The following is a 24,644-nucleotide window of genomic DNA, read 5'->3' as shown; positions in this document are numbered from 1 at the left end:
TACCAGAGTCATTGAGCCGGCAAATACATTTATACATGAGATACTGATACGGGGAGTCTCGGAGGGGGAGGGGTTCCCCCCCCCCCCATCAACCACCAACTCAATACTGAGCAAGTTTTGGCTGTGACTGGGCATTTTTCAGATTTCTCTTTTGTGCGATATGTATTGCAATATCCAAGAGTAAAAATACATACAGTATTTGTCAGATGCACTAGAAAATGTTTCTTTAAGCGTTGTCATGATAAAAGCATCTCTTGATAGATACCATTTTCTATCACGCGATAAGCGTTTTAGGCCACCATGACTTGTTGGGTACAATTTACCCAACTTCACATCCTTTGCAATGGCACAACCGTAAAGGTATATGCATGTCAGTTAGGATCGGCGTCACTGATACAGAAGCATAACCTTAAAGGTACAATCCTGAAACCCGGCGTTATGTTTACATTTCTGACCAGTGGTGGCCAGTGGTGGTACTGGTAACTGCTCTGGTGCTGGCGCTCTGCCAATCCCTGAGATCAAGTCAAAATGAACCGTCACCCGATGCTGTCATGTCGGCACCTTCTCCATCACCAGCAAATATCAACATGGCTGGACCTGAGCTTTACTCATTTATGTTGTATCCGTTAGTAAAATTCTTTTCACAAGCTTGTTCTGCCATTTCTACTGGCCCACCATATTTTTGTTTCTTCTTCAACGCCACCTCCTACCTGCCTTTTTCTTTAGGATATGGTCGCTATGGTAAAGACGTAAAACGCCAAGCAGCCCATCAGTCTGCATGGGAAGGTCTCAACCTGACAATAACCACTCAAATCATTCATTCATTCATTCATTCATTCATTCATTCATTCATTCATTCATTTATTCATTCATTAATCTTCAGCCGCTTCTCCGGGGTCGGGTCGCGGTGGCAGCAAGCTAAGTAGGGCACTCCAGAGGTCCCTCTCCCCAGCAACGCCCTCCAGCTCCTCCTGGGGGATCCCAAGGCATTCCCAGGCCAGATTGGACATGTAGTCCCTCCAGCGAGGTCTGGGTCTACCCCGGGGTCTCCTCCCAGTTGGCCGTGCCCGGTAAACCTCCAAAGGAAGGTGCCCAGGAGGCATCCTAATCAGATGCCCGAACCACCTCAACTGGCTCTTTTCGACGTGAAGGAGCAGCGGCTCTACTCCGAGCTCCCTCCGGATATCCGAGCTCCTCGCCCTATCTCTAAGACTGAGCCCAGACACCCTACGGAGGAAACTCATTTCAGTCACTTGTAAATAATCCATTATCCAAACCGCTTATCCTGCTATCAGGGTCACTGCAGCCTATCCCAGCAGTCACTGGGAGGTAGGCGGGGAGACACCCTGGACAGGCTGCCAGGCCATCACAGGGCCCACACACACACCTAGGGACAATTTAGTACGGCAGATTCACCTGACCTACATGTCTTTGGACTGTGGGAGGAAACCGGAGCCACGGGGAGAACATGCAAACTCCACACAGAGGACGACCCCCAAGGTCAGACTACCCTGAGGCTCGAACCCAGGACCTTCTTGCTGTGAGGCGACCGTGCTAACCACTGCGCCACGGTGCCGCCTCAATTGTTTTTGAATTGTCTTACTTATGCCAGCTTTAGCACATATCAAAGAGGACATTTGTTTACATGTACCACTCCAGGATTGTACCTTTAAGTGTTTTTAATGTTAACACATAACGACAAGGTTCGGTCAATGGAATGTGTTCAAAAAAGTGTTTTGAATGCTTTCATACAGCTGTCACCACTTTTTTTTTATTATAGGAAACTAACTAAACCACGTCTGTCATAAACTGCATTCATCTGTTATTCTTATGATCACAGACCTCCAGTCAATATCTATGAAAGCTAACGGCGCTCCAGAAGCCGCAGGCGCTCCTCACACCATGTGGTTGAAACTCACTTTGCAGACTTTCTGTTTTACATCCACGCCTACGCCGTCCATCTCGGCGACTGACCCGCCGACTTCATCCAAGAAAGGCCTAAAAACGTTCCTCTTCCCGGCCTTCCTTCCTCCTTAAATGGTCTCTAGCAGCGATCTGCAGCTAATTTGAATAATCTTATACGTATATCTGCTATGTATGTCAGCTAATACTATAGTGCGCTTACTTAAAAGTCATTATTATCAGTCTGCTATCGCACTCTTTACTTCCTGCATGACATTTTATGCTTTTATGAAGATATATCCTTTTATACCTATATGTGGCAATATAAATCTGTCTACACTTTGATTCTCATATTCACTGCCTCTTGATGATCTAAGACACACTTGTATTAAATGCACTTGACATGACATCAACTCTTAACCATGATGATCCATCCATCCATCACCCAAACCACTTATCCTGCTCTCAGGGTCACGGGGATGCTGGAGCCTATCCCAGCGGTCACTGGGCAGCAGGCGGGGAGACACCCTGGACAGGCCGCCGGACCATCACAGGGCTGACACACATACACGTTCACACCTAGTGACAATTTAGCTTGGCCGACCCACCTGACCTACATGTCATTGGACTGTGGGAGGAAACGGGAGCACCCGAAGGAAACCCACGCAGACACGGGGAGAACATGCAAACTCCACACAGAGGACGACCCGGGACGACCCCCGAGGTTGGACTACCCCGAGGCTCGAACCCAGGATCTTCTTGCTGTGAGGCGACCGTGCTAGCCACTGTGCCACCCCCCATGATGATTACTATAGCAAATGTACTACTACTTTCAATACAGTACTATGAAATGGTTACTGTGTTGCAAATACTAGTCAAGTCAATTTTATTTGTGTAGCCCAATATCACAAATCGTAAATTTGCCTCAAGGGGCTTTACAGCAACACAGCATCCTGTCCTTAGACCATTGCAGTGGATAAGGAACAACTCCTAAAAAAAAAAACCTTTAACGGGGAGAAAAAATGGGAAGAAACCTCAGGGAGACCAACAGAAGAAGGATCTCTCTTCCAAGACGGACAACGTGCAATGGATGTTGTGTTTACACGATTTACACAATACAACACTGAAAGAGGATAACAGAATTATAATGGACTTATAAAATATATGAAGAATATGATGCGGAGGATGCCAAGCAGTGTCGAGACACCACCAGAACAGCCCAGGACCCGAGCCACACGACTAGTACCACCACCACCACCACCAAATACTACTACAACTTCATATGAAAATACTACAATTAATATGTAGGAAATATAGCGACGGGAGAGGGCGGTCGCTCTGACTGTCGGCAGTTCTGCGCATTCTGGGACTGCTGACGTTCATGTTCAAATTGTTGTTTTAGTGATGATTTGGTTATTGTGGCTGTGTTGTTTGTCTGGGGGTTCGACTTGGACTAAGTAGACGACCATTTTATTGACTGACTGACTGCCTGACTGACTGTAGGACCGTGACTCAGACTAATGGTTCAAGACGATGTGGCAGAAAAAAAATACCAGAAGCTGTTTCTGTCACTACCTGTCAATCATTCACTTCATTCAGACGGTCTGAGTGACAGCTTAAAACAAGATTTAACTTCCAGCTCAGTTATTTGCCAGACAGAGAAACTACTGCCGGTGTCCTCCTTTCTGCAGGTTTTCTCTGAAAGTCAGTTATTTTCCACGAACATTGTCCCGGACACGGAAGTCCGGAGCGCTCGGTTGAGTTACTGGATCACGGAAAACACATCTTGACTAAATTTCAGCGGGTCTGCCCTGCGATGCAACCCAACAGCAGATGGTCTCTTTTCTCATGCGCCCTTTAAATGAAATGCTGGAGAACACCGTGCAAATTTTAAAAAGTTTATTAAATAATATTTCCATCAAAAAGGACAAAAGAACAAGTCAATCCATAGTGCAACTTTAGCATTACAAGAGATTGTTCAACAAAACATAAGGAGCATGGGTGGTAGGTGTGTTGATGTATATGTGTCTATATGTGCTGAAGTGTGTGTGTGTGTGTGTGTGTGTGTGTGTGTGTGTGTGTGTGTGTGTGTGTGAGCGTGTGTGTGTGTGTGCAAACTGTACATTGTTTTTGTTCATGTTGAAGTTATGAATTTAAAGTCAAAGCTTGGCTGACCTTTTTGACCCTCTTTCATCCTTGACTCATCCATTCTTTCTCATTACCTTCATTATTGAGTTACACAACACTTTGCTCGCCAGCACTGACAGCATTTTCTCGGTAGCAACTAGTTCCAGTTGTGGATATTAACTCAGTAGGCAATCCATTTCTTGAAGGAAAATTAATGCTGCAAACGTACAACTATTTTCTCCACAGTCATAAAAACCCAGTCAATAAATGTACTTGTAACATTTGTAAATACACCTTTACTGGTATGCATGTGTGGTATGTGTGTGTGTTTATCCGTCCAACCGTTTTTCCCGTCTCTCTGTGGTCCAAGCCCGAGCCCGGTTCAGAAATCACTCGCTGCTCGTTTTCGCTGCGCTGTCTGACATACTTGACTGACACTCTGATCCGCCCTCGTGGCTCTGCTTCCGCGTCGCGCCGTCGCCCCCTCGTTGTAGCTGGTGGTACAGAGCGTGAAGGTGCTCAGCCATCACGTCGGCGTCCTCGGCTCCCTCGCAGCACTTTATCCAGGTCTGGGGAATGGCCTCGATGCCGTAGTGGGCCCCAGCGATGGCGCCGGCCATACAGGCTATGGTGTCTGTGTCCCCTCCCAAGGCCAGGCTGTAAGCTATTGTCCTCTCCAGGCCTCCGTAGCGCTCCGGAAGGCTCTCATGGGGCTGCAGGCAGTACAGGACACAGAAGATGGCGGTGGGGACAGACTGGAGGGCGGCGATGCCATTACCTGTATAGAAAGACAGAATATGCCATGTGGACACAGGGAGGGGAGGGGATGCGGGGTCGCAACAGTGCAAAGTCAATGGGCTGGCTGTTGGAGGAGGCTGTGTGGAGATGAAAGTTTGCTGGCGGGTTTTAAGGCTAGATGTAGTAAGTGGAGGGGCAGGTAAGAAAACCTGAAAAATGACTGGATGACAGCTAAATAAATATCTAAACAAACTAAACAAGGATAGATACTGACCCAGTTCAGATATGACCTCCTCTATGCTGACCTTGCTCCTGTCCATCAAGTCTTTCACTCTGTGGAGGCGATCGCAAAATGGCTTCTCTGCCTCCTTCAGGCTGGAAAGAAAAGCAAAGCTATCAGATTTATTGGCGATTCGTCATCCTCATTTACATTCATTTTCAAATGACACATTCCTGGCTGGGGCTTCCTACTGGCTCCATCAATGAAGAGCACATCGTAAAGACTCAGACCCAAATATCCGACTCAGCACCACTGCAGCATGCCAGTCCATCGCTGTTAGACAAAGACTCAAAATGTCAGAAAATATAGAAAAGTAAGTGACATTCCTAACAGAACTGATTTGATACGATCCAGTTTTAGGCCATTTCAAGACGGCAATCCACCATTTCCTTCTGCTAGCGTTTTTGAAGCGGGGTGCCATGGCACACTAATGTACTGTTAGAGCCTGGAAAATTTTATGATTCCACTTAAAACTGATGATTCATCCATCCATCCATTTTCCAAGCCACTTATCCTAATTAGGGTCGCGAGACGCTGGAGCCTATCCCAGCATTCATTGGGCGGAAGGTGGGGAGACACCCTGGACAGGTCGCCAGTCCATCGCAGGGCAGACGGGTTCACACCTAGGGACAATTTAGTACAGCCGATTCACCTGACCTACATGTCTTTGGACTGTGGGAGGAAACCGGAGCACCCGGAGGAAACCCACGCAGACACGGGGAGAGCATACAAACTCCACACAGAGGACAACCCCGGGATTCGAACCCAGGACCTTCTTGCTGTGAGGCGACGGTGCTAACCACTGGGCCACCGTGCCGCCCTGATTATTCATATATATGAATTATTCCCCCTTTTTCTCCCCAATTGTACTTGGCCGATTACCCCACTCTTCCAAGCCATCCCGGTCGCTGCTTCTTTTCACCTGGCAGTGAGGAGTTTCACCAGGGGGACGTAGCGCGTGGGAGGATCACACTATCCCCTCCAGCCCCCCCCGAACAGGAGCCCCGACCGACCAGGGGAGGCACTAGTGCAGCGACCAGGACACATACCCACATCCAGCTTCCCACCCGCAGATACGGCCAACTGTGTCAGTAGGGACGCCTGACCAAGCCGGAGGTAACACAAGGATTCGAACTGGCAATCTGTGTGTTGGTAGGCAACGGAATAGAGCGCTACACTACCCGGACGCCCCTGATTATTCATATATAAATCAAATTCTTTTTTCATTACTGAAAACAAGCTCTTGCGCTGCAATTTCAAAACTGTACACCAATTCTTTGAGTCAGAGTAGACGGTGGTCTGCCATGGGATTTTGTTCCATTCTACCGTTGCACCATAGAGAGCATCCTGACCAGCTGCATCTCAGTGTGGTACGGCAACTGCACCTCAGTAGACCAGAAAGCTCTGCAGCGGGTCGTCAAGGCGGCCCAGCATATCACCGGTACCCAGCTCCCAGCCATAAAAGACATTTATCACAAACGCTGCCTTCGAAGGGGTCTCAGCATCAGCAGAGAACCCATCCACCCCAACCATGGACTGTTCTCCCCCCTGCTATCTGGGGGGCACTACAGGAGCCTCAGAGCCTGCACTACCAGGCTCAAACACAGCTTCTTTCCCCAAGCTGTTGCCCACCTGAACCTGGCTACCCACTGAATGTCTGTAAATATGTTTATACCCATGCTCTTTTTTTACTTTAGCTTTTGGTCTTTATCTGTATACATCTTCTTATACTATGTGATGGCCTGGCGGCCTGTCCAGGGTGTCTCCCCGCCTGCCGCCCAATGACTGCTGGGATGGGATAGGCTCCAGCACCCCCAAGACCCTGAGAGCAGGATAAGCGGTTTGGATAATGGATGGATGGATAATAAAGTGTGCCGTGTTGGAGAAAAGGTTGTGAAACACTGCCTTACACTATTAATGTTGAGACTAGCAGGTAAACTGTGACATCACAACAGGTGTTAGCTGTTGTGTTTGAAACAACAGCTAACCTGTGACCTGTGAATTGATCCCACACGATCTTTAATTTAGAAATCACAACTATTCAAATTTGACTCTGATTATAGTCAACACCAAACTACCACGACAAGGAAGCAAACAAGAGATATAAAAAAAGCTCACTTTTTTCCCATGTTACCCAGTAATTAGTCATTCTCATACTTTTTACGTCAGTTCTACTCATACTGTATTTGACCTGGTAATTTCTGCATGTAATTAAAAGGGTTAGCAACGCCTTCCTGCTAAGACAGCGATGAACAGGCCAGGTCCGTGTCAGTGCAGCCTTAAATATACACTTCGTGTGTGTGGCACTCACACTCTTGCGTCGTTTCGTGCGGCCTCATCCGCCTCCACCTCCTCCATCTCCGTGATCAGTCTGCCGATGAACTGCTGGGGCACGTCTAGCGCCCCCTGCAGTGAGAGATGGACAGCCAGGGCCTGAAGAACGGCTCCGTTGTAGCCCAGAGAGCAAGAGTGGGTCAGCATGGCTCCCAGCCTGGCAAACTGGGGTTGAACGGGTAGAGACAGAGAAAAGTAGGAAAATATGCAGCATGGTGCCTTTATTTTGTTTTTGTTTTTCAACCACCTATCGGAGTCAACTTCAGGATATATTCGTATTAATAATTTCTCCCAACATTCCAATGTGATTGTCAACAGCAATCAATGTGCAAATACCACATACTGTAGTACAGTCCCATTATCGACAGTTTTTTCTTCTAATGTGGGGTATCTACTGTGCAAATTTATTTATTGGTTTCACTAATGTTGATTTGTCGTGGCTTCTAACCTGTGGAGCACAACAAACAGCCTGAGTTTATCACATGCAGTCCTGCTGCACCGTGTTCATAAGAGGTGCACAGCAGACATTATATGAGAACACGGGCTGATGAAACGTGTTTTCACCCGAGGCAGTAAGGGAACTCTGGACCACTACTGTCCCATGATGCTGATTATGAGGGAAATGCCGGTTGTGCGTGGCGATGAGCTATACGTAACCGTTTGCAGTTCAGTTTTTTTAAGTGGCCTCCAGATTGCTGAATTTGAAAACGGCTTTCACACTTGAGGAAACCGAACAAACTCGCAGGTCCACAAAAACCCTCCAACAAACTCAAGAGTGAAAGCACCCATAGAAAGGTGTGGTGAGTGTCATGGCTGTCAATAATAATAATAATAATAATAATGATGATGATGATGATGATAATAATAATAATAATATATCTTATTTGTGGGCAGCTTTCAGAGCACTCAAGGACACCTTACAGGACATAGTTAAAAAAAAACAAACAAGCAGCACTGTATCAGACAGCATAAAATCAAAACAAAGCAGGGTAGACAATAAAAAGTTAACACAACAGCTAAGTATAAAATCATCATCTGCACAAAACTCAGTGAAGTGTGGATCAGACTGAATATGCCAGTTTGAAAAGGTGCGTTTTGAGATGGGATGTGAAGGTCGAAAGAGAGTCAATGTTGTGAATGTCTTGTGGGAGAGAGTTCAATGGGGGGGGGGGGGGCAGGATGACCGAAGGCTCTAGACCCCATGGTAGTCAAGCAGGCAGATGGTGTAGTGAGTTGGAGAGCGGAAGAGGATCTGAGAGTGCGGGAGGGCATATGGATATGAAGGAGTTCAGAAAGACATGAAGGAGCTAGGTTATGAAGGGCCTTAAAGGTGAGGAGCAGGATCTTGAAGTCAATACGGTATTTAACAGGGAGCCACTGGAGTTGCTGAAGAACAAGCTGTTCTTGCCCCGAACAAGTATGTTTGTGAGAGAGAGAGCGAGACAGAGACAGACACCCACCCGACTCCTTCACTCACCCTCATAACATTACTGAGTTTGGGGAAAACCAGGGCAAAAGGGGCAGCTCTCATGGCTCCCCCATTCCCAAAGGAGCCCCGGCCATTGAACTGGTCCCTGGCTGGCTGGTACACGTCACTGAGCTGGGGGGACGACAGCTTTTTCAGCACGGTGATCACTCCAGGGCCATAACCACGATCCGGAGACAGACTGTACTCCTTACCAAACCTGGAGAGACAAGAGATGAGGGATTCATTTTATATATAAATATGTGTGTTCCCCAACGTACCATTTCCAGGTCTCTGTAACAACACCTGAGATGCAACACACTGATTCTGCTGAGTGAAACTCATACAAGGTGTTTGTTCAGTGATACATGTGTGTGTTTGTGCGTATGTAACCTGCGAGCCATGTCCTGCTCATCAAAGCTGGTCCGGATGAGTAAAGACTGGACCACACAGCGTGCCATTGCTGTATCATCACTGTACTCAAGGATACCTGGTGCGCACACACACACACACACACACACACACACACAAATTACTGAATGCTTCCTCACACAAATTAGTTATAGCAGTACTCCAGCACTGTAACAGCATTTTTCATCAAGTACTTGAGTATTAATAATGAACTTTCATTATTGTTTAGACGAGCGATATGGAAGCTGAGGACAACACTTTTGAATAAAGACCATACTCCTGTACAGGGACTTGCTCAAAGCTGTGCAAGGATCATGGTTACAAAGGTTATTATGTGAGAATGTAAGTGACTGAAACTACCTTCAGTAAGAAAATACAAATATATCACCAATGAACTCCCTGTGTCCATCTCGGCGACTGACTCGCCGACTTCATTCAAGAAAGGCCTAAAAACGTTCCTCTTCTAGGCCTTTCTTCGTCCTTAAATGGTCCCTAGCAGCAATCTGCAGCTAATTTGAATAATCTTATACATATCTTCTATGTATGTCAGCTAATACTATAGTGCGCTTACTTAAAAGTCATTATTATCAACGTCTACTATTGCGCTCTTTTCTTCCTGCATGACATTTTATGCTTTTATGATGATAATATTGCTGTTATACTGATATGTGGCAATATAAATCTGCCTACATTTTGATTCTCATGTTCACCGTCTATTGATGATTTAAGACACACATATTAAATGCACTTGACATGACATGAACCCTTGCCCATGACTACTATAGCAAATGTACTACTACTTTTTCAATACAGTACAATGAAATGGTTACTATGTTACAAATACTACGACAACTTCATATGAAAACACTATAATTAGTATGTAGGAAATGTATTGCCAAGGTTGTCCCTTGTCTTCAATTCTGTTCGTGATATTCATGGATAGGATCTCAAGGCGCAGCCATGTTTGGTTTTGGGAACCTCAGAATTGCATCTCTGCTCTTCGCAGATGATGTGGTTTTGTTGGCTTCATCAGAACGTGACCTCCAGCACGCACTGGGGCGGTTTGCTGCTGAGTGTGAAATGGCTGGGCTGAGAGTCAGCACCTCCAAGTCTGAGGCCATGGTTCGCTAACGGAAAAGGGTGGATTGCTGTTGACAAGCTCATTGGAATGTTGGGAGAAATTATTAACACAGATATATCCTGAAGTTGACTCCGATAGGTGGTTGAAAAAACAAAACAAAATAAAAGCACCATGCTGCATATTTTCCTACTTTTCTCTGTCTCTACCCGTTCAACCCCAGTTTGCCAGGCTGGGAGCCATGCTGACCCACTCTTGCTCTCTGGGCTACAACGGAGCCGTTCTTCAGGCCCTGGCTGTCCATCTCTCGCTGCAGGGGGCGCTAGACGTGCCCCAGCAGTTCAACGGCAGACTGATCACAGAGATGGAGGAGGTGGAGGCGGATGAGGCCGCACAAAACGACGCAAGAGTGTGAGTGCCACACACACGAAGTGTATATTTAAGGCTGCACTGACACAGACCTGGCCTGTTCATCGCTGTCTTAGCAGGAAGGCGTTGCTAACCCTTTTAATTACATGCAGAAATTACCAGGTCAAATACAGTATGAGTAGAACTGACGTAAAAAGTATGAGAATGACTAATTACTGGGTAACATGGGAAAAAATGTGAGCTTTTTTTATAGCTCTCGTTTGCTTCCTTGTCGTTGTAGTTTGGTGTTGACTATAATCAGAGTCAATTTTGAATAGTTGTGATTTCTAAATTAAAGACCGTGTGGGATCAATTCACAGGTCACAGGTTAGCTGTTGTTTCAAACACAACAGCTAACACCTGCTAACAGTTTACCTGCTAGTCTCAACATTAATAGTGTAAGGCAGTGTTTAACAACCTTTTCTCTAACACGGCACACTTTTATTATCCATCCATCCATTATCCAAACTGCTTATCCTGCTCTCAGGGTCGTGGGGGTGCTGGAGCCTATCCCATCCCAGCAGTCATTGGGCGGCAGGTGGAAAGACACCATGGACAGGTTGCCAGGCCATCACGTAGTATAAGAAGATGTATACAGATTAATACTAAAAGCTAAAGTAAAAAAAGAGCATGAGTATAAACATATTTACAGACATTCAGTGGGTAGCCAGGTTCAGGTGGACAACAGCTTGGGGAAAGAAACTGTTTTTGAGCCTGGTAGTGCAGGCTCTGAGGCTCCTGTAGTGCCCCCCAGATAGCAGCGGGGAGAACAGTCCATGGTTGGGCTGGGTGGGATCTCTGCTGATGCTGAGACCCCTTCGAAGGCAGCGTTTATGATAAATGTCTTTTATGGCTGGGAGCTGGGAACCGGTGATATGCAGGGCCGCCTTGACGACCCGCTGCAGAGCTTTCTGGTCTACTGAGGTGCAGTTGCCGTACCACACTGAGATGCAGCTGGTCAGGATGCTCTCTATGATGCAATGGTAGAATGGAACAAAATCCCACGGCAGACCACCGTCTACTGTGACTCAAAGAATTGGTGTAGTTTTGAAATTGCAGCGCAAGAGCTTGTTTTCAGTGCACGACTACTGATGCCTTAACGGCATCACATAAAGGACTCTTACCCGGTCCCTCAGACTAATGACGTCTTCGACCGCATCGCAAAATCCGGTTGGTTCAGCTCCCTTGACCTGCGCAACGGCTACTGACAGGTGGAGCTGGCCCCCAATGTGAGACCAAAGACCGCCTTCACCATCGACCAGGGTCTATGGCAGTTCCGCATCATGCTGTTTGGGGTCTACAACGCACCGGCTACGTTCAAGTGACTGATGGAGAGGGTGTTGGTGGACATACCCTGGAGCTGTTGTGTCATGTACCTCGACAAATTGCTGGTACATGCCAAAAACTTTGATGGAGCCCTGTCCAACCTGCATGAAGCTTTGGGCCGGGCTGCGGCTTAAACCTGTCAAGTGTCACCTGCTGACAGGAGAGATGAAGTTCCTGGGCCACATAGTCAGTGCACATGGCATAGCCACCAACCCAGCTAAGGTGGCTGATGTCTGAGACTGGCCAAGTCCTACTAAGGTCGGTGAGCTGCAAAGTTTCCTGAGCCTGGTGTCATACTACTGCCGTTTTGACCGGGGCTTCACCACCATCACCAGTCCACTCCACTGCTTGACCGACAAGGGCCGGCCATTCAACTGGGACAACACCTGTGCTGCAGCCTTCACCCGACTCAAGACAGCTCTCGCTGAAGCCCCAGTCTTGGCCTAACCCGATGCCCAACAGTCCCTCATCATGGACACTGATGCCAGCAATGTGGGGATTGGGGCTGTCCTCTCCCGCAGGGAGGAGAGATGGGGAGTGTACTGTGGGCTACTTCAGTTGCACCCTGAGTTTGACAGAAAAGAATTACTGAGTCACCCAACGCGATCTGCTGCCATCGGTTCTGGCAGTATGACACTTTCAGCCATATTTGCGCGGCAGCGACTTCCTCATGCTCACCAACCATGCCTCGCTTACCTGGCTCCTGAACTTAAAGCACCCTGAGAGCCAGGTGGCCCAATGGCTAAAGGTCCTTCAAGGGTATGACTTTGAAATCCAGCATCGGGGAGGGCGACATCATGGCAACACAGATGCGCTCTCCCGGTGTCCCTGTGTGGCACTCGAATGCCACTACTACCAGCGGCAAGAGGAGCGGGGCCAGATGATGCTGACGGTAGCGGCCGTCCAGACTGACAGCAACGAGAACAGATGGTTCCCGTTGACCACGCAGCACCTGAGGCAGCAGCAGGAGGCAGACGTGACCCTGGCACTGGTGAGGAGCAGGCTGGAGACAGGGCAGCACTCCGAGTGAACAGAGGTGTCAGTGTTGGGGCCCGAAGTAAAGGCCTAACACTCTCAATGGGGCAACTTCGCACTCCATGATGAGTTGGAGTACCAGAGGTGGCAAGCTCCCAGATGAAGATGCGACTAACTACAGCTATCGGTGCCCCATGTGCTCCGTCCCCAGGTTCTCCAGATGGATCATGGCTCGGTGAGGTCGGGGCACTATGGGAATGCCAACACCCTCCACCGCCTCAGGGGGTGGTTCTAACAGCCTGGTTGTCGACAAGATGTGGAGCTACATGTGCACTGCTGACTCCTGCACCACCCAGAAGGGATTGGCTGAGGCCCAGCACTCTCACACCCCACTGCAGCAGTATTTGGTGGGGTTGTTTTTCTTGCCCTTTTCTATCTGTTTAAGTCGGAGTACTGCTGGCGTCGTGTGCGGCTGCCGCTTCTCCCTCTTCACAGCCCCCATTCCCGTCCACCCCTATATGTTTGTGCTATGTTTATCTGTTGTCTTGTTTCTCCCCGTTTATTGTAAAGCGACTGAGAGTTAGAAAAGTTCTATATAACATTGATTTATTATTGTTATTATGATATAAATGAGCACTCCCGGGGTCATACGGTGTATGGGACACACGTGTTGTCATTAAATAGAGATCCCTGACTCTCGAATCCTTCCACGCAGGCTCGCCGCAGTATTAATACGACTTAACACAGTACTTCTTCTTCTTTCAGTTTGTTCCCTGTTTCTCAGAGGTCACCACAGCGGATTGTACAGTTTTCATCGGTACCCTGTGAGGGCAGAGCACCAGTGGTGGCCGTTGTCAACCCGGGCCTCAGCCAATCCCGTATGAAGCCTCGACTGATCCGGTACGGTCTTGTCAATCCGCATAATGATTTGGCAAAATTTTACATTGGTTGCCCTTCCTGACACAACCACTAACCCTATGGATGGGGGGGGGGGGCACAGGTAAAGCGCTGGATGCCATCCCAGTATTCATGGACTTGCGCCCACTGTCACTATCGAAGTGTGACTGCCACAATTTGCTGCAGCAATCACACATTAATATAGTACTACTATGATATGAATATTATGTACCGCTACACGATGCCAGTTGGTAACATTTGAATTTATCTGCTGATTGATGATAACAAGTCACTTTGGACTTAAGTGTCTGCACTATGAGAAAACGTGAATGCACATGTAAAACAGTTTTTCGCTACACGCAATAGGGAAAAAATATTGTCAACTGCCTGAATATCAACTGTGTTTTCGATGAACGGGGGCATGTGATAGCTGGCAGGCTGGTTAGTATTTCCAACCCTATGACGTCACAGGCGAATTCATGCTTGGATGGCACATTTGCATCAAATCTATTCCAATGTCTGTTGAAACTGCGTGTGCGTAAGAGAAGAGATTAATCGCTATTTGCATTCCCCCCCCCCCCGCTATGTGATATTTTCTTCATGGCATCTGCAGTTTCCTCATTGCACTTGAAGTTTAACCCCTCCGCCTCCTCACCATGTCCTTTTGTGTTGTCATCCAGACTGTTGAGATGCTTCAGCACGTTTTCCATGGGGACCTCCTCGGCTCCCTCAAACTCTCCGCCGATACAGTCACCGAGCACGGCCCCGACCAGCGCGCCCCTGAACCGGGACAGAGACGCCACTCCGCCCGCTCCTATCGCTTTCGCCACGGGCACCGCCATTTATTCAACGATGGAGAGGGAGATGTGTGGTGGAGATGCGCCGCAGACGGAGGTGTAACAGCAACAATACAAAAGTCAACCTGCTCTTCCTGCTTCCTGAAAACGTTTCTGATAGCCGTTTGACCCCGGGAAAGGTCTGGGTAGTTGCACGTAGAGAATGCCTAAACAGATCCGCTTTCTATTGACGGAAACGTCGCAGGTGATTCTATGCTATCTGTTTCTATATTCGGGTGCCGCACATATACCGAAGTACATGAAGTATAGGGGAAATTTTTTTTCCCCAGGTCTGAACAATGTGCGACCTGGTACTGGTCTGCGAAAGTATCTATCTATCTGTCTATCTATCTAGCTGAGCTGGGCTGATGAGCTGGCAGACGAGGTAATGGTTTATTTGTATGTCACATTTCTATTTTTACATAGCAAATTAAATTTTAGGCTACTGGCTAAAATAAGACCTCAATTTAGTTACCAGAAATAGAATCACAGCTAGTTATAATTCCATTTTAACTCATTTAAATCCCAACTCTTGTTGTAATTAATGGGGAAGGCTGTAATTCTATCAATAGTGAATTTCTTATATTGACAACTGAAATTTCATGATATTGTAACCGGTTATTTTCTTGCCCGGTGCGGGATTCGATACGAGGTGTACTGCACCACAAGGCGACATCGCTAATCGCTCGGCTAAAGGGTCAGTAGCTGGGGCTAACGGGTCTTACTAGTAGTTTACAGTCGTCACCCTCCCCGGAAGCGCGCCCTCGGCGTTTTGTTCTTCCCGCGCTCCGAAGAGACTTCTGAGGATCTGCACACTTCCGGATCCCACTGCTGCCACCAATGTAACCGGTTATTTTCTTAACCGGTGCGGGATTCGATACGGAGTGTACTGCACCACAAGGCGACATCACTAACCGCTCGGCCAAAGGGTCAGTCTTATTAGTAGTTTACAGTATCAACAACGCGTATTTTAAGCTAAAACGGCTTTTTTAAAATTTATTTTAAAAAATGATATATTAACTGGTTGAGACTGAATTTTAACTAGTTGTAATTCCGTTTTTGATGCCAAAAATAATATTTGAACTACTGAAATTTGAACGTGTGAAGAGATTTAAAAAAAATAGATTAAAAAACCGAAAGGGGAGAGCGGGGTGATTTGAGCGTGTGGGGAAGTTGAGCCGCCCCTTGTTTCTAGGCAACCGTGGACAAAATTGGTCATGTGACCACACATTTTTGAAGCGTCATCCATTTCACTCACCCTGTGATGGAGAGGCCCGTGGCATAAGTGGTAAGCGCATTTAAGTTAAAAAGAAAAACTGTTTTTTTGCCGTTCAAAGTGGGTTTTTTTTATGTTCAGTGAGTCATGATTCTTTTCAGACAAGTTTGAAAAAAATCTCACACGTGTTAGTGTTTTATGACGTTACAATATGAGGCTATGAGTCATTCCGCGAAACCGGTACAATTTGAGTCCCTCTGACCTTTTTAAGTGTATTTTATATATTGGGTCACCAAAATCCATTTTTAAAAGCTTTTTATATCAAATGTCCCCTTCAATCAAGTGTAAAGATAACATTACATAAATGTTATGTTTATATCAGAAATTATCTTGTTTTTTTCAGTTGACACCACCTATTTTGTCATGTCCCTCATGGCCTTCGAAAGTGTACTTGGGATATGACTAATAAAATTAGAAAAAAGTCCATACATTTTACTATGCCCATAAACATCTATCTGTGCTTTTTTTGCTGGTAATGTTTTTTTCGAAATAAATTGATTATTCATTAAAATCGCCTAATTTAGTTCTGTACCTCAATTACCCTCAACCCCATTACACAAATCGCCCCCCCCCCATAAAAATAATGAACAGAACCTTATGTGAAAACAGGAACAGGAAGTGACATCATAGAAGTCTTCTATACAACATGATGCAGAAACAGGCAAGTGGCTAGCTTCTTTTACTATATTTCAGTCATTTATCTTGTGATATTGTGGTCATCAAGCTCAACGACTCAACACTGTTACATGAAAAAAGATAGAAAACTACTACTTGTGAAAAGTATCTTTGTTATTTCAACAATATATATGATTTCTTAATCTCATGCATACCGTGCTCTCATGGTATTCACCACATGTAGAGCAGCAGCCATTTTGAGAAAAAAAATCACAACCCCATCCCACTCAACCCTGTAACTTGTTTGATCGTAACAGGGTTGTGAGATTGTGAAGGGGTTGTGGTTTTAACACTTTGGTTGTCAAGTTATCCAATTATTTAAATGAATTATTATATTTGATCAACATTCTTATACCACATGCATGTTGAATGTAATAATGTCCACGTTAAAGCTGTGTGTGTGTGCACGTGTGCATGCGTGCATGTGTGTTTGTACGTGTGTGCTTGCGTGTATGTGTGTGAGCACACGTACCTGTGTACGTGTGTGGATGTGCGTAAGTGAAGTATCTTGTTATCCCTTTAATAAGCCTAATAAGCTTATTAGAATTACATAATTGGAAAGGGTTTTCTATTCTTGTCAGACAAAGTTTCTGCCCAGATTACCGCATCTCAGTCTTAGTCAATTGCTCTGAAAGAATGTTTGATTTAATGATATCAATTTAACATCTACAGACATCTATGACTCCATGATGGCACCAACAACAGCGGCAAAAAGGCAGAGGCAGTATCGTGCACGCCTAAACGCCGATCCTGAAAGAAGGGAGAAATATCTGCAGAGTGAACGCCAGAGATGGAGAAAAGATGTAGAGACAGGGAAAAAGAAAGGAGTCAATGACTTAAGTGAAAGAGAACAGCAGCAGAAACGTAAAAAGTGGAAAGCAGCTTACAAAAGAAGCAAGGAGAGGAGAGAAGCACTGAGGAACTTAACCACCCCTCCACAAAGTCCAGCTCAAGCCCCAGAGCAGTACCCACAGCCAGGATCTTCAAGGTTAGAGCCATGAGCAGTTAAGAGTGTTAGAAAATGACTAGGTTGATTGTTAGAAAGAGTTAGAAAATGAGAGGGAGGACAGTAACCTGACTAGCATCAGATGGTTTGTTTCATACAACCATCTGGGAAAGCTCCATTGGAAACTGTTTGGAAAAGGGCAGGCACTTTTTAAAATACTTGGCAGGTGATTGGATGAATCTGTCTATCACCATCTATCACAGGCTAACTTCAACCAATCAGCTTAAACTAAAAAAAATCATACTGTTGTTGTTTGAGAACTAACAGATACTGTTAGCATGATGTTAGCTCTAAACTGCTGGATGATACAAATTTGTTAAAATGGTGGAGGTGGGGGAAGTTGAGCCAGTGGCTCAACTCACCCCCATTTATGATTATTATGAAAGTTTTATTTTACTGTAATTCTACATTGCATTCTTACATTTTATCACCAAAATAATGTGACATTTTGAATTTTAGACCAAAAGCCATCATGCCACGCTTCTATAAACGGAAGACAGACAGGATTTCAACTCCTCTTGTGGATTTGGAGAGAGCAATGGGAGAGGTACAGAATGGGAAGTCCATACGTCAGGTGGCAAGGGACATTAAGATCGACAGGATGACTTTAAAGCGATACATGGATTTGAAACAACCAGGAGAAGTAAAAAGAAGAGGGTATGAGAGAACAGGACATGCCAATCAAGTCTTCGGTGAAAAAAATGAGACAGAACTTGCAGACCATATAAAAAATCTAGCTGCAATGTTTCACGGTCTAAGTGCCATGAAATGTCGTGAACTGGCATTTGAGTTGGCACGACGAAATGACATTAATGTCCCTGCAAGCTGGATCAGAGAGGAAAAAGCAGGTTAGTCTGAGTGTGCATTTATAGAAATGGGGAATATTAATAATTATTTTCCCAGGAAATGCCCACCATTACTTTGCAGCTACCATGTAGAGAAGCGCCCACAAAATGATCATGTTTGATGACTATTGTTAAAAATAGCCCCGCCAGTAAAAAGAAAAAAGTCCCAAATTGCACATTTATTTAGAGATTATAGCTTTAACCTGTTATGTATATCTCAATGTTAACGCATGTTGAATAAAGGATAAACTTTTAACCTTTTCTAGGACGTGATTGGTTCATGAGTTTTAAGGTGCGCCACCATCTGTCATGCTGCACTCCCAAAGCAACCTCTCTCGGAAGAGCCACTGCCTTTAATAGGCACAATGTGGGGGGGTTCTTTGATAACCTCACTTCAGTGATGGACAGGTAACATGATTAATAGACTAGGCCTACCACATTAACTGACTAGATCTGCGACCTCCAACTGCTTTGAGCTGCTCTGATTAATAGCACTCATTTTGAATCTCATTTCAGGTATAACTTTCCTCCACACGTGATCTATAACATGGATGAAACTGGTGTTACAACGGTGCAGACACCCAAGCAGATTGTAACAGAGATGGGGAAGAAGCAAGTGGGTTCGGTAACATCTGCGGAAAGAGGGGAACTTGTCACTGTGGCCTGTGCAGTAAATGCTACAGGAAATGCAGCCCCACCCATGTTCATCTTTCCTCATGTCTGTTTCAAAGACCACTTCATCAGGGGATCACCAGCAGGATCCATAGGTCATGCAACAAAATCTGGATGGATGAATGAAGAAGCCTTTGTCATGTTCCTGGAGCACTTCATACGTCACACAAACTGCTCCGTTGATCATCCAGTTCTGCTAATTCTTGATAATCATGAATCTCACATTTCACTTAAGGCTGGGAAAAATGCAAAGGAAAATGGTGTTGTCATGCTCATTCTGCCACCTCACACCTCCCATCGCTTACAACCCTTAGATAAAACAGTCTATGGACCACTGAAGACCTACTACAATAGAGCCATGGATGGTTGGATGCGTACAAACCCTGGTAAAACCGCAACAATATATGATATTCCGGGACTTGTGAAGGAAGCACTCATGTCAGCAATGACAGCAAGGAACATCATCTCAGGATTCAAAGTGACAGGCATATTCCCGCTCAACAGAGATATTTTTCCAGATGAAGATTATGCCCCATCCATGGTCACAGAAAGGCCAAACACAGAGGAGCCATCCAACAGTGCTGACCTGCCTGTACCATCAACTCATGCCATGAGTCCTGATTGCTCATCAGCAGTTCCAGACCCAGAGGAGCCACCTGCTACTCTGCCTGAACCATTAAACAGAAACATGAATCCTGAACACTCGCTTGTAAGTGATGCTACTGGTTCTCCTGCCCATGTGGGGTATGTGTCCCCAGAAAACATAGTTACAACATACATAGCCACAAGACATAACATGGACTACCTTCTCCAGTCTACTGTGCCAATATAGGGTCGTGTCTAGATGGTAACCCTAGATTTACGAAACTCTCAACGTAACTCTAACCTTTATTAAACCTTTAAATAACTTTGATATATACACAACCTAAGGCAACTTTATAGTCAACATTTCATCAATATGGAATGACTAAGCAAAAATGTACAAATATAAAGGAAAAAAAATAGACAAATAAAAATAAACGATGAATGGGGAAATACATTACGTGTGGGTTAGGTTAAACCATGTTGTGAGAAAAGGACAAATAGTTTCTGAATATATTCCTTTTTCATGAGTTTTAAGGATTCTGAAAACCTTTTTAGGTCACTCTTGAAAATGATAAAGGTGGGGATTTCGAGAATTTACGTTTTTTGTATAAAATATTTTGTTATAATTGTCAGGTTATCAGAAATTCCACCTTTCGATCCTCCAGGAAAATACCAAACCTTAAATTGTGAAGATTAAAAGCTGGTAAGACGATTCCCTCAGACTGGATCCACTCACACCGAGCCACCCATAAAGATTGGGCCACCTTAAAACTGAAACAAAACGATTTGTCCCTAACCTCTTAACTTTATGCTAACCCGCCATTATCCGCCATTGTCAAGCCAAGCGCGCATGTGCGAGAGTTTGGGAAATCTATCTAGAAGTGACCCCAATATCGATTGCGCCACTATTTTCCTTTTTACGGTACAGCCATGCAGTCGGGAAGGGAGTGTTCGGTTTCCATGCGTCCATAAAACCCCACTCTTTACATGGTTGAACACAGATAAATGCTCACCGTTCGACTTTAAACTCGTCGCCATGTCTCAAAAATAAGAGGTTCAAAGTGTCTCCTGGAGAAGATTTCTTGTTTTTGGCCTAGCGTTGGTGGCAGACACGATACAACAGAGGGTAGGTGGGTGGGTGTTGTGAAGCGCGGCGTTTGCAACATAATTGAAAAAAACATGGCGGATTCTGAGGAATTTCGACTCAAACGGGCCGAGGTATGGAAAAGCATCTTCGGGCAGCTTTCATGCGTTAGAAATGAACTCCGCAAGCATGGCAACGCGATGATCTGTTAACCGTCGAAATGTGTGGGTTCTCTTGAGGGGGGGGGGTTGCTTTGCAGAGATGTGCAAAACTCGGGATTAGCTTACCGCCACCATGCTGGCTTGGCTTTCTAGATGGGTTTTTTTCTTTCTCTCTTCTTGTTGCGAGACGCTGATACCTCAGAGCTGCTCCAGCAGCCCCGAAGGGAGGAAGAGGAACCACGCTGGCACGAGTGGCTCATGCATCATGATGGGGGCGAAGGCCTCGCATGATGGGGGTGCAGGCCTCGCATACTGACAGAAAGGGAGCCATCCTCCTCCCCGTTGTTCTCAACAAGCCACTGTGCTCTGCTTTTACATTTTTGAATTTGAGGAAACGTAATCTGTGCACCGGCTGACTTGTTTACTTGTGGAGCACTTTTATTTTGCAATCGCGTCCCAATCCGCTGTAAGACGGTGAAAGCTGGGCAGCTGTGCAGAGAGGCCAGCGGGCTCAGCAGCGACTTGTCTGTCGCGCCTCTCGCGTCATTCATCCCTACATTTACATTTACTCGTCTGGCAGCTCCGAAGCCGTTTACAAGACAGTCCGCCAATGCCTTGTGTGGTCGTGTTGTTATCCCACGTTAAGTACACCGAGAGAGCCACGACAGCCGGAGTCACATCCCATGTAGTGCAAACCTACATGGCCAATAAACATGATTCTGATAACAGATAACTTCCAGTGGCATCACAGAGCGCTACATGGTAATCATGGTAGTACTATATGAAGTAGTAGTAGTAGTAGTAGTGGTGGTATATAAAAGCACTATATAAAATGCAGTGCAGTTACCATTTAGTAGTGGTAGCCGTGCCCAGTGGATTTGGTGTTAAAGGCACCTTAGATCATCAAGAGATGGTGAATGGTTGAATCAAAGCGGATTTGTCACCACAAAATGTAAAGTGCAAGTACATCGTCAGCAAAATGGTTAACGCTGATAACGGTGTTGAAATAACAGCATAATACTAATGGTCATTGTAGTACTATAGTATTAATCTTATACAGATGCATACTAACAGCTTTCTCCATCAAGCTGTTTTTTGCTTTAAATGTGACTAGTTTGTACGAACATCATCTTATAGACTTGGGCACATCCCTAGTGATGTAACCCTGTGGTCAGCGGGTAGTATGAATCTTTATACATCAGGTACTTTTCACCCAGCTGGCATTGACCAGACACCGGGTGGGTGTTTTATTTATTTATTTTTTTTAAACAATTGCCCGTTTAATATGGCTGCAAAGAACATCAAATCAAAGCCAGAATGTTTTATTTTAGACTGTGTGGACAGGACTGCCATTGCAGGATAACATGGGTAATGTAATATCACACTATATACATGACTTTAATTAATGAACTGCATGGGTTTGTAGTTCTGTCACACCCATAAAATTTCAAGGGGAAACATTTTATTGTGTAAAACATAGGTCATCAGACCCAGATAATACTAGATTTGGGTTATTTCAGAATCAAGTTTATTGGCCATGTGGGTTTGCACATACATGGAATTTGACTCGTTTCGTGGCTCTCTCAGTGTACTTAACAGAATAACAACACAACAACGCAGCAATCTTCAGATATATACACAGGGTTTGACTTATACAGGCGAATTAAAAGAGGTGATAAAGTGCATGGTGCAGAGAACATATCACAGATGGTGAAATAGATGTTAGCATGTTACTTACATACATGCCTGAGGTAGATGGACATGACAGCACATACCAGTATACGTACAAGGTACAGTCCAGTATACGTGGTTGGATTTATTTGACAGTGTTAAGCGTTCATTTGAATGACAGCCCGTGGAAAGAAACTGTTTTTATATCTGGTTGTTTTGGGGTACAGTGCTCTGTAGCACCTACCAGAGGGGAGGAGTTGGAACAAGTTGTGACCAGAGTGTGATGGGCGTATTTACCTGATAACGATTACTCCTGAGGTGGTGCATGCTCTGTGTAGTTGTTAAAAATAATGTTGATCTACATGTGACTGATATTACTGAAGTGTGTAGGTAACATTTAAATTTCCAGTAATGGCAACACCCTCTGGACAAGATTATAGGTTATGGGACTATGGGCAGCAGTAGTTCAGAGGTAGAGCAGGTCATTTGGTAACTGGAGGGTTGCCGGTTTGATCCTCAGCTCCTCCTGACAGAAATGCTGAGATGCCCCAGATTAAGACATCTAACCCCTAACTGCTCCTGATGAGCTGGTTGTTAGCTTGCATGGTTGACACCACCATCGGTGTATGAGTGTGTGTTTGTGGGTGGGTGGGTGAATGTGATGCATTAATTAATTGTAAAGCGCTTTAGAGTGTTTTAGCTAGAAAATTGCTATATAAAATATAGTCCATTTTAACTGTCCCTTTGCATCCACAAAACACGGAACCATAACATCATTAAGTTTGTCTCGCAGTTCTTCAGATTTATGAATTGTTGAAAATAATCAACTTAAGCTTCCAAATGTTAAATTTGCCATGTGTCATTATGGGACACATTACTATTGAACAAAAAAACAAAGAGAGACAACTGTTTTGGTTTCTTTGTCCCCCTTCAGCATGAAGAGCGCCTTTCCAGAGTATTTGATGAAGTGATGGGTTTGGGAGAGTTCGCCGACTCCTCCAGGGGCTCCGCCACCTCTTCCAGGAGTAGTGGACACGAGGAGTCAAAGGTGGTCGAGGAAGGGTCAAGCCAGGAGCAACCCAAACAGGGAGAGGAAAATGGAGACGGCAACAGGGAAGACGAAAGGATGGCCGAGCCAGAGGGAGAGACAAACTTTCCTTGCCTTGAATCCCCTTCCCCAGATGAGGGCTCCCCATTCCTCATGGGAACCAGCGAAGACAGAAGAGAGGAAAGTGGAGGGGCAGAATTTGATGAAGGGCTAGAAGGGCTTCCTGTGTACGGGGCTGAAGAAGAGGAAGACGAGGACTGGCACTTTGCCCTGCCAATGGGTACCCTGGAAGATGCTGATGCTGACAATAGCGAAAAGAGAAGCACCCAACTGGAAGACAAGAACACAAGCACCAACAAGCCTTTAGCTAGCACGCAGCGAGAGGAAGAGAGAGAGAAAGATGGCGAGAAAGGCGGAGACGGCAACGGGTCTACCAGCGTCTCCAACTCGTCCCAGGACCATGCCTCTGAGAACTGCCAAGGTTAGGCTGCATCCACACAAGAAATGTATATATCCAAGTATATATGTGTATCATCAAGGAGGGACGCAACTGCAAGAACATATTGTAAGTGTCTGTTGAAAGGGAATTGGGCCGGTGGCTGCTAGTTGGAGCTGAAACAAAACTGCTTAGGCAGGTTTCTCCACAGAAAACATTTAAGAACGGTGATAGCCCTGGGCAATATTAACAAAATCACCCCCAATAATTTTGACCGAATACCTCTATCAATGATAGGATGACTCGGTGCTTTCATAGAATATTTAGACAAGAAAATATTGATAAATGTTCATTGGTAATGTGGATAGATGACCAAGCAGGTTGAGACATTCGTTGTTCATTTCACTC

At 45.5% G+C, this 24,644-nt stretch overlaps 2 protein-coding genes across 3 annotated transcripts in view; one reads left to right on the top strand and one right to left on the bottom strand.

The window, feature by feature from the left end:
* Positions 1-3,805: 3,805 nt before the first annotated feature.
* On the bottom strand, positions 3,806-20,653 carry adprs (ADP-ribosylserine hydrolase). Of its 2 annotated transcripts, none has more exons than XM_056296005.1 (6): positions 20,515-20,653; positions 9,240-9,336; positions 8,859-9,066; positions 7,359-7,546; positions 5,042-5,142; positions 3,806-4,807 (listed from the first exon to the last, which is right to left on the bottom strand). In XM_056296005.1, the coding sequence occupies exons 2-6, from the start codon at positions 9,305-9,307 to the stop codon at positions 4,419-4,421; spliced, it is 954 nt and encodes a 317-aa protein (XP_056151980.1). In that variant the 5' UTR covers positions 9,308-9,336; positions 20,515-20,653; the 3' UTR covers positions 3,806-4,418. The 2 variants fall into 2 exon arrangements, with proteins under 2 accessions (XP_056151980.1, XP_056151979.1); XM_056296004.1 differs by lacking the exon at positions 20,515-20,653 and adding an exon at positions 14,597-14,888.
* A 304-nt stretch (positions 20,654-20,957) lies between these two features.
* Positions 20,958-24,644, top strand: part of LOC130126721 (zinc finger MYM-type protein 4-like) — a 50,987-nt gene continuing 47,300 nt past the window's right edge. The window contains exons 1-2 of the mRNA XM_056296338.1: positions 20,958-21,054; positions 23,687-24,281. Coding sequence (XP_056152313.1) covers positions 21,016-21,054; positions 23,687-24,281 — 634 coding nt within the window. The 5' untranslated portion in view covers positions 20,958-21,015. The remainder of the gene's footprint in view (positions 21,055-23,686; positions 24,282-24,644) is intronic.

Source organism: Lampris incognitus, chromosome 16 (genome assembly GCF_029633865.1).
Source record: "Lampris incognitus isolate fLamInc1 chromosome 16, fLamInc1.hap2, whole genome shotgun sequence".
NCBI classification, from domain to species: Eukaryota; Metazoa; Chordata; class Actinopteri; order Lampriformes; family Lampridae; genus Lampris; species Lampris incognitus.
This window is presented reverse-complemented; position numbering and strand designations above follow the sequence as displayed.